Source organism: Phaeoacremonium minimum (assembly GCF_000392275.1).
Source record: "Phaeoacremonium minimum UCRPA7 unplaced genomic scaffold PA7_03_scaffold_3, whole genome shotgun sequence".
NCBI classification, from domain to species: Eukaryota; Fungi; Ascomycota; class Sordariomycetes; order Togniniales; family Togniniaceae; genus Phaeoacremonium; species Phaeoacremonium minimum.
The window spans coordinates 193043-203805 of NW_006920910.1; the positions used below are offsets into that span (position 1 = coordinate 193043).

Consider the following 10763-nt stretch of genomic DNA (forward strand, 5'->3'; position numbering starts at 1 on the left):
CGCTCTCTTCATGACTTCGAAACACCATCAGGCCGTGAGTACCCGCTGAAAGGACAACTGGTCTCGTGTCCAGGTCGAACTCCATAGATGTCCTCTTACTACTGAAGTTTATGGAAGAGTGTGTACCTCATTTAGACACCAAGGGACAATGACATTGAGTATAGAAATGCTACAGAGTAATAGCGGAGGTAACTATGTGGGCGGTCAAGGTTTAAACAATCCCGTCATGTATTCTCCTCCCACCGTTCATATAGACACTTCAACTTGACTACATCATAAATCCACTGGCATCACTTGGCAGCACATCGTACTAAGGAGGCAGTAATAAACAAACCTTTCGTTCTATTTTCTACCCCTCCACCAGGGTAATAAATGTTAGTTCGGCAAGGATATCACTACCTCCTCAACAAGGGGTTACTGCCTTTATAGAAAATTGATAGATCTATAGTAATAAACAGAATATTCGAGAGTTTGATAGCATTATGACTCTCAATATTGAGTATCTTCATCCTTTGTTGATGGAAAGCTGTACTACAGAGCATAGAAGCACACCACACCATCCAGCTGGCGAATCACCTTAGCCCATTCCGGGGTGTGGCGCAGTGAAAGGGATTGGAAGCTCCACCTGCATTGGATGCCTTGCGCTACGGCGCCCGGCTAGGCAAAAGCCGTTGGTTGGCACGGCCCTAGTCCGGAAGGGCAACCTGGCGACATTGACTGTCGTAATGCTCTGTCTGTAAGTGCGACAACGATGATAGCATCGTAAACGCATTCATTGCACTTCCTCGCACGCAGTCTCCCCGTTCTCCATCTTGCGCGACGCAGCCCCGGTGTGATTGATGTGTTCTCGACCTCATACTCGTCGCTCTTCTTCGAGCAGTCGCACTGTCATCCACCACAGTCCAGGCTCCCCGCCGTCTTCGAGTTCGAAACCACGATAAAGCATCCCCCCGGCCGTCGCAACCATGCTGGCTGAGGTTGCCAACTCCGCGTTGGAGCTTGCCCGTATGATCTACCTCTATATAAACTCTGTCCGAGATAGCATTGCTGATATCTGATGAACGAATAGGCCGGGCTACAGACGATGGTGACCCAGAGGGTATCGCGAGCTAAATCCCCGAAACTAGTCCAATGGCCGTGTCGCTAACCCATCCGCAACAGGCGCCGACTCCTCAAAGAAGGAGATCTATGCATCATGGGCACTTTTCATACTCATCACGCTCCTAATTGCGGCATTCTTCACGAGCTACTTCCTGCAGCAAAGAAAAGTCACGGCAGTCCACGAAACGGTCATTTCTATCTTTGCTGGTTAGTCCCCAACCAATACCCCCAAGAATCATCACTCGAATTGAGAGCTTACTTTTCATGACAGGAATGACCGTTGGCCTTATTCTCAGAGTAACAGCAGGTGAATCTATCCGAGACCTCGTCAGTTTCGACTACCAGATCTTCTTCAACCTCCTCCTTCCTCCGATTATCCTGTCCTCGGGGTACGAACTACACCAGGGCAACTTCTTCCGAAACATCGGGACCATTCTGACATTTGCCTTCGCTGGCACCTTTTTGTCTGCGCTCGTCATCGGAGTGATTCTATGGCTGTACACACGAGTCCCTCTTGAGGGTTTGGATATGGGCTGGATTGATGCCATTTCCGTCGGTGCAACGTTGTCTGCCACTGATCCGGTCACCATTCTGGCCATCTTCAACGCATACAAGGTGGACCCTAAGCTCTACACGATCATCTTCGGCGAATCCATTCTCAACGATGCTATTGCCATTGTCATTTTCGAATCCGCCCAGAAGGCCAAGAGCGGCTCTGCAGACACGCCAGGAATTCTCAGTCTCATCTGGGGTATTTGGATATTCTTGCGCGACTTCTTTGGCAGCTTGGGCATTGGTGCTGCTGTTGGAATCCTAGCAGCCCTGGGCTTGAAATACACCTATGTCCGAAGATATCCCAAGATTGAGAGCTGTGTGATTGTCCTGATTGCCTATGCTACATATTTCTTTTCTCAGGCAATTCATATGTCAGGTAAGGAATGCCACACATCGATTCCAAACACCTATGGCTTACAAATTGTACAGGCATCGTCTCTCTGCTGTTCTGTGGAATCACTCTCAAGCATTATGCATACTTCAACATGTCACGACGGACGCAGCTTACTACGAAGTATCTCTTCCAGGTACTTGCGCAGTTGTCGGAAAATTTTATCTTCATCTACCTAGGTCTTTCTCTTTTCACTGGAGAAGATCTACAGTATCAGCCTCTCTTGATCATTGTTACGGTCATGGCTGTCTGTGCTGCAAGATGGGTTGCTGTCTTCCCACTTTCAAGAGCTATCAACTGGTTTATCCGGTACCGAGCCAAGCGCCGGGGCATTCATGATCAGCCGGATGAGCTACCGTACAACTACCAAGCCATGCTCTTTTGGGCCGGACTTCGAGGCGCTGTCGGTGTTGCTCTGGCAGCTTTGATTACCGGCAAGGATGCCTACGCCTTGAAAGCAACGGTTTTGGTTGTCGTGGTGTTGACTGTCATTATTTTTGGCGGTACTACAGCACGCATGCTGGAGATTCTAAACATACGAACGGGCGTTGTCGATGAAATCGACTCTGATGACGAATTCGACATCGAGGCCATTGGTGGCGGCAGCTACTATAAGCGAGCTGGAACAGGCATTGGCTACACGCCACGGCGCGGTTCGGTGATGCCCCTGGATGGCCTCAATGGCAAGCGTACTGATAGTAGCGATCGAGGTGGCTGGGCGTCAGGCCACCGCAGTCCCAATACTTTGGGCCGGCCAGCAAGTCTTAGCCGGAAGGCCACTGCGAGAAGCAACAATGATGAGGAGCGCACTGACTTGCTCGGGGCCAGTGCCACAAACTCTGACCTAGATAGCGACATTGACACTTCAGATCTGCCTCCTCCGGCTCCAAGGCGCAGATCGAGCCCCATGCCCCCATTAGCAACAAGCAGCACTGCTGAAAATGGCCACGGCTTCAACGGGCGTGATAGATCATCGACGCTTGAAGGAGGTGGAACCGCAACTCCACCTACCATAACAGCCACATCTGCTTTCCGGCAGCTCTTCACCAGCGAAGACCCCTCAGCTCTCTTCAGGCAGCTTGATGAAGACTATATCAAGCCGAAACTACTATTAGATGACGGCCGTGGTCGAGGGAATGGTGGTGGGTCAAGTTAGGGTTGATCCATTGTGCATCAAGGGCGTTCAACATCACAGAGTAACTGTGTTTTCATGTACTCTATATTACCAAACGAATCTAAGTCGGAAGCATCTAGATTATGGGGCCGGCTGGCAATTACGGTTAATGTATGCATATGTCTTTTCCAAACCTGTGGCCCTTGCGAGTGCCTTGTTCGCCATCTCTATACGTCTAGGCCCTTTACGCCACGCTTAGCATCTATGGGTTTGCCTTTGCCCATTGTCTAAGCCAGTCCAGGGCCTCGGGATTCGCAACACTGGCGTTAGTCCTCACATTCATGCCAGAAAGTATTTGTTTGACCGCAACCTCAATCCTATCACCGGGTCAGTAAACATGTTACATCAATGGAACATCAAACTCACTTCTTTCCATTGCCGGTCTTTGGCACACCGCCTCCACACTCCTCTACTACGGGCGGCACATGTCTGGGGCTCAACTCCTTCCGGATAACCCCCTTAATCTTATCCCTTAGCCCATCGTCGAACTGCTTCCCGGCACACATTACGACGAACAGACACACCGTCTCGTCGCGGTCCGTCTCCCTTCGTCGCCCAACACAGACCGCATCCTCCACCTCAGCGGCGAAGAAGCGCGTCAAGATATTGTAGATCTCAGCACTGCCGAATCGGACCCCCGACGGCTTGAGCACGCCATCGGACCGGCCGAGCATCACCAGGCCACCCGTCTGGGGATCCATACGCACAAAGTCGCCATGATGCCACAGGCCCGGGAAGCGCTCGAAGTAGGCGGCCCGGTACTTGTCGTCGCCACCCTCCCCGAAGAACGTCAGCGGCTGGCAGGGGAACGGCTTCGTGCAGACCAAGTCGCCGGCGCTGCCCGGCGGCGAGACGGGCTGCGGGCTATCGGGGTCGCTTGCCGAGTCGACGACCGAGATGGCCATCCCGAGCCCGGCACACTGAATCTCGCCGACCCGGACGGGCAAGAGGGGACAGGGGGCGCCGAAGAGGGATATGATATCTGTTCCACCAGTGATGGAAGCCAGGTTGATGTGTTTGGGAAAGGCTGAATAGACGAAGCTGAACGTCGATGGCGGTAGGGGTGAAGCGGTAGAGTAGATTGCCTCGAGGTGGGAGAGATCTAGGTCAGGTTCGTCGATAGGCCGGATGTTGTTTGCTTCTAGGGCAGTCAAGTAGGCTGCAGATGTCCCAAAATGCGTTACCCGGAGGCTTGAGAGGAGTTTCGGCATAGAGAGATAGGAGTGAGGCTTGAATGGAGAACCCGTATAAAGAACGATAGAAGATCCTACTGCTAACGCAGAGTTCGACCAATGACTCATCATCCACGAAACTGTAGAATAGTACAGTAAGCGCGAATTGGATGAGAGCGAGCCATGAAGAAAAAGCTCTTTCTTGTGTTGTATAAGTGTACCAAGGGCGGTGTGAACGATGGCTTTTGGAAGACCGGTAGTACCGCTGGAATAGAGGATATAAAGGGGATGAGATGGCGGATGTTGCTCAAAATTGAGAGGTTTATCAGGAGCAGTCTCCAAGAAGCTCTCATACTCTTCGACCATAACGAATTTGTTTCGAACATCATCGAGTCCCAGGTCAACATTCCGTAAGTTGTTGATGACCACGGCCATCTTCAAGCCGTGTTTCCGGAGCTCCTCTACAATCTCCAATGTCTTGGCTGTACTTGGCCATTCTTTTCCGTTGTATAGCATGCCATTATCGGCGAAGAGAACCTTGGGGCCGATCTGGGTCAGACGATCGAGGACGGCGCTGACACCATTATCGGGCGATATCCCAGTCCATATCGCGCCAACACACGCCGTGGCAAGGACAGCGACGAGCATTTGAACATGGTTCGAGACGAACCCGGCGACAACATCATTTTGCTTCAAGCCGGCAGCTCGCAGACCATTGGCACAGCGCCGAACAGCTTCCCTGGGTTGCGCCCACGTTGTTTCGACGAGATCCTCTTCCCTTTCCGTAACGGTGATCACAGCTATCGCATTTTCATCAACTTGCACGTTTGCTGGAAACAAAAGGTTCTCTGCAAAATTGAGGCGTGCTCCTGAGAAGAAGTCAGGCCTCGGGAACATGGGGCTGTTGGATGGCAGGACCTTTGATCTTTCAGTTACATTTCTCGTGTAGAGGGGTATCCCGTTCTTCTAAGTCACCAACCTCGTCGTATGATTTGGAGGCTCTAATTCCGCAGAAGTGCCAACATTCTTCCCAAAATTCGGCGACATTGTCAACTGACCACCTGTATAGGGTCGGATAGTCACTCAGGCTGAGTCCATACTTTGAGTTGACATGGCGCATGAACCTGGCCATCGGCGTGCTATCTGGATCGGAGTGTCTCCACAGCTCGGCCGGCGCCGGCTGCTCCGAAGCCGCATCGACTACCATGATTTCTGTGTTACCAATTGGTACAAGAAATTGATCTATATTCCAAATACGGATGTGTGCGCAGACAAAATTCTTTGATTGTGAAGCAAGTTCCGGATCGTGTGTTAAGGGGACTGACTGTTGGGGAAGTTAAAAGCGGCCGAGGATCAAAATCGTTAGCCCGAAGAAAGCCGTGGTACTCCTCCGCCGGGGTGTTAAACATTAATTCGGCAAGGGTAGCACTACCTCCTCAACAAGAGGTTGTTACCTTTGTCATAGACCTATGGCAATAAACAGAATATTCGAGAGCTTGATAGTATTACAACTCTCAATATTGAGTAACTTCACCCTTCAATAATTAACGTTGATTACCCTGGCGGAGGCGTACCACCTGCCTCCTGGAGGTGTCCAATACCAGACCGGCGGAACTGGCAACGAACAGTCTTCGCTGATACCCAGTCTTGCCATGAGATATCATCTACAATGCGAGTCTCCAAACACTTGAGTTTCAAAAATGCATAGATACAGAGGATTTCCCTCAAAAAGCGCATTTACCGTATTAGCACCATAGCCAGTTCATTTGAGTCTGTCAGAATTTAGATGCTCCGTTCTGAGCGGATTTCGCTTAAATGTCCGGAAGCTGGAGGAAATGCTGTCTCACAAGACTAGAGGGTTTTTGAGCATCATTTCTTGATTGGATTATCAGCTTACTTGCAAATTCTCGATGGAGGGCTAACCTTTTTAGATAAGAATATTGAATTATTCCAATTGACACGGAGGTCACCTCCGTTGTGTAGGAGCCTTCGTGGCATCTTCACATCTCAATAATAGCAGAAGTTTCATAATAAAAACACTGTATTTTATTTTCGTGAGTCCAATTGTCCTCAATTAAGTGAAAGCGATTCTATTCACAGAAGCGGATAGCTTCCATTCGTTGACCTTCTGCCATTAGGATACATATCTATAGTATCACCTGTGATGAATAAATCTGTCTCTGCAGGTACAACAATGCTTTCTTTCACATTTGCATTGGAATCTGCCTTAGAAGCTACTTGCGTGGGTGGGCTAGGCTTCTTGACGACCTCATAAGCCTTTGAGATTCTTTCTTCCAGACCAGCTTCAAGACCAACTAAGATCCATTAGTTATCTCATACACCAGTTCTGGCCACCAAGGTGAGACTTACATATATTATAGTAGACATATTTACTAATCATAGGAGCCCATATCAGCACAGCAATGAGTTGGCCAAAAGACCAGTTAACATGCGATTCTCCAGCCGAGAAAAGCCTTAGAGTATCTCGCAGGTATTGAAGATTCCGCCCTATTGCAAGCAGCAATAAAACTTGCTTCACGACGAGCCCAAACCAAACGATAGCCACCAAACCTTTCCAGGAGTATTTCAAAGTCCTTTGGCCTTTAATTGTAGCGCTTTGAGACAGGAGTTTTCCTTGTATCCGGCTTTTAAACTGCCAGATGATCTGATCGGCTATGAGCAGGACCATTGTCGGCAGATGATCCAATTTGGTGAGAATTTCGGTACCAAACATGCGATCGCCGAACTGAAAGCTGTTGATCTCAGCGATACAATATTTCAAGGGGCTGACATTATAGCCACAAGCTGGCAGTGGCTCCTGTTGCCAGACCAGGGAAGAATCCTGAACAAATGGAGCAAAGAATGTCACAATCACGCTCAAAATTGTTACAACCATTGTTCCGAGGTGAAGATACCACCAATGATAGTTGGCGTGTTGCAGTCCAGCCTGAACAAGAAGGACAGATGATGTACCAACTACGGCGAGGCTCTGCGCAAGGAGTGAATCCAGCCGCATCTGGGCCCAAGGACCACTGTCCCTAGGTATGCCATCGCTTGTGTACAACATAGTATATGTAGCAACCTGAACTGCAAGGACGAAGAATATCTGTGCTTCCTGAAACTCTGCATATACCGATAGAAAGGCTACGCCTGGTCGTGAGTTGGCAAGTTTTGTTTGGATTGCTCTTGCTCTCTCGATGTGCTCTTGGCGATCTCTTTTGCCATCAATGAATGGATATGGCACGTAAGTAATCAGTCGCATTGGCCATGAGACAAAGATTTTGGCCATAAACCAAAAGACCATGGCTGTGATGCTTTGTATCATGTATGATATGACAACCTGATCAAGAACTTAGCAATGTCGAACTTTGAGTTAAGCATACAAGTGATAAAACAACAATACGATATGCTCAACAAGAAACAGGTTGACAACTTACTCCAGGGCCGGCGATATCACCGTTAGCAACGATGCTCGAGATATTGCAGTAGGAGCCCACGCCGTCCAGTATCACCGGTATAGTTTCGTAAGTTGCAGGGATATGCTGTAAATCCAGGAGCTGAGTGGTACATGCTTCTGCTGGACCCAGTTCACACGAAGTCGCCACACACGTCAAAAAGTCGTCCAATATTCCAGTCCCGTTGAAGTCCGAAAGGTTCCCAAAGCGATAGATTCCATTCGCACTCTCGAGACTCCCCGACGCAAACGTCACATTGGTCGTGTTTTGGACGATCAGCGACAGGCTGGCAAGCCTCAAGCAATTGACTAGGGTGTGACGGTTCTGAAATAACCCGCCTTTGGATGAACAAACTGAAGCACAGTCCGCCTCCGCTGTAGTATTCTGGCATCCGTCGACCATCAACCTGAAGTATCCGTTGTACGATGCTTCGTATCCCATGGATATTGAATCAGAAAACCACGACCACCCAACTTCATCGTCATAAGAAAACACGTCAACTTCGAAATCGATAGACATGTCTACTTATTGACTCTGCCTTTTGTCAATATCGCAGTTATCTCAGCGTATTTTTGGACCGTCCCGATTATAGTTTCTAGGATAATACAAAGAACATAGCGTGTAGGTAGACCTTCGGCTGTAGATATTTGACTGAGTTCTCCACCAGATAGGCGCGAATGACATACCGATTAGAGTACTCTTAAGACCGATATCATATTTGCTCCGTTCGCAGGTTACCCACCGTAGTCTAAACTATCGACCAAAAAAAACTACCTAAAATGTCTTGTGTGCGAGCTCAAGTCAACCCTTCGACTTTACCTTGCGTTCTCTCTTTCTAGAAGTGTTCCCAAAGAACAGCTGCTGTCATGACATGTCGTTCAGGGAAGTCTCGAAGGAAATGCCTCGCTGAACTTCAAGGTGACCTAATACCAGATGTGATGTAGCTAAATCCAGCACGGGAACCAACATTCAACCAGCTCCCGTCCCCTTGCTTTCCTGTCACTGCTCAGATTGGTTCGCTTATGAAAGGATGCGCAACTCCCCTGCCCATGCATGCGGCAGTGCAATTTGGAGACACAATACGTAGGAAAGTGTAAATCTTGTTGGTTCAAGGTTGCAATTAGCAATGCTGGTTCACTAGGTGACAAGCTACAATGTACTCCTCCGCCACGGTAATAAACGGTAATTCTTAAAGGGCAGAAATACTCAATTCTGAGAGTCGTAATATATATATATATATATATTAAGCTCTCAGATGTCCTGTTTATTGCTATAAAGAATATGGTGTTGCCCTTGCCAATCTAACATTTATTACCCTGGCGGAGGATTAGGATGCCGAAGCTTGGGTATCCCCAAGACTTTTTGCTCTCCAGAACGACTACAGCACATTCGCTCGACAAGTCATCCTGCCGATGTTGCCCACCTATTACACCATATATAGCACTGACATTGGAGCTAGGCGGAGGATTCGTTAAATGTCATGTGATGATCATGGCAAAAGGATGATTGCCAAAGATTTGCAACTCCTGGCACCTTGGTACCGTTGAAGATTGGCGTTCCTAGCATGAACGAGTTCGACCAACAGCGCTGCCTGGACGCTTTCAATATGCTTGCAAAACACGCTTCAAAGCCAGTACAATTTCCGGGAATGAGAACCGCAGTCTTGTCATTATCGTTACATTCGTTTCGTCATGGCATTTTCTATGCTCCCACACTGCCTGTCGTACCACCTCCAACCTGAAATCTCCTGACCCAACAATCTTGCCCAATATTAGCCGCCTTCTATCATTTTGTTTAGAATAGCAAGAAGTGACGTTCGGAGATGCAATTAATATTATAACCCTTTCGAAAAGAATGGCGCCGTGTCATCTACAAATTGCGATTTCATTGAGTGACAATCGCCTTGGTGCTTGAATGCTGTAAACGTCATGGATCATCTGGGTTACTATTAGCTATGGCCCCCAACCATCCTAGGTGATGCAATACATACATGTATCTGGTATGATCCAACACCGAATTTGGCCCTAAGCAAGGCGATCAGCTTTGTAGGGTCGACATTGCGACAAGACACATCCTGAAAAGACGAATCAAAATCCGTGTCAAAATGCCGTGCAAATGCAGTCGAGCCTGTCAGCTTGGGTGCTTCCGAGGAACTCTTCACAGCAGACATGGTCTCTCAAGCAAACACCCGTGAATGTTTGCTACAGTTGCCGACGGATAACAGATTTGAGAAACTCAATAAGCTACGAGTTCTTGACAGATACGACACAGCAATGTGTGCGCAACTGCCTTAATAAATAATTCCCTCGTAAGCTCGTTTGCCTAAGCCTCACAACAAAAGACTAACTGGCATCGCGTGAGCCTTGCCTCCTGGGGCTTTATATTGGGGGCCAATAAATCACACCCAGGCGACACCCGGGCGACCACAAGTCTTACACCGAGAAGTGTAAAATGGCCAGAACCAGGCTGGGCCATTTTGTGACCCGTCTCAGAGTCAGATTGGCATTGCCACCCTTGGTTCCCTCTGAGGATGCGGGGGTGTGACTGAAACCTTCAGCCGCAGCTGCACCTCCCATCACATGCATGAGGTTCCGAAGGGGTCGCATAGGCTTATGGAAGGGCGAGGCTGTAGGCGCTTTTGCATTCATGCTACTTTCAATGGATAGATTACGCTCTCCCCCGAGGAATCGCCCTCTGAGGGGTTCCAATTCCCCTTCTTTTGCAAATTGAAGGTTTCTCGGCAATATGGATGATTTACAACATTTGTCGAGGCGGAGCACCTTGCGATCAGAGCGAGATACCAACGATGTTCATGTTGGTAGCGAGCAAGTCGCCTCCGCACAGGATGCCATTCCCCGGAGTGATTATGAGCTAATTCCTCAGGCCATTACGAGTCGCACAAGAAGTCTAGAAGA

At 48.8% G+C, this 10763-nt stretch overlaps 2 protein-coding genes across 2 annotated transcripts; one reads left to right on the forward strand and one right to left on the reverse strand.

The window, feature by feature from the left end:
- Nucleotides 1–965: 965 nt before the first annotated feature.
- On the forward strand, nucleotides 966–2986 carry UCRPA7_56 (putative sodium hydrogen exchanger 3 protein; the record flags this gene model as incomplete). The annotated part of the gene is made up of 5 exons (XM_007912654.1): nucleotides 966–1005; nucleotides 1162–1308; nucleotides 1373–2032; nucleotides 2086–2767; nucleotides 2917–2986. 5 exons carry the CDS (start codon nucleotides 966–968, stop codon nucleotides 2984–2986), a joined length of 1599 nt encoding a protein of 532 aa, XP_007910845.1.
- A 437-nt stretch (nucleotides 2987–3423) lies between these two features.
- UCRPA7_57 (putative acetoacetate- ligase protein) lies at nucleotides 3424–5600 on the reverse strand (the record flags this gene model as incomplete). Its single annotated transcript, XM_007912655.1, has 4 exons — nucleotides 3424–3538; nucleotides 3588–4362; nucleotides 4882–4967; nucleotides 5452–5600. 4 exons carry the CDS (start codon nucleotides 5598–5600, stop codon nucleotides 3424–3426), a joined length of 1125 nt encoding a protein of 374 aa, XP_007910846.1.
- Nucleotides 5601–10763: the final 5163 nt, after the last annotated feature.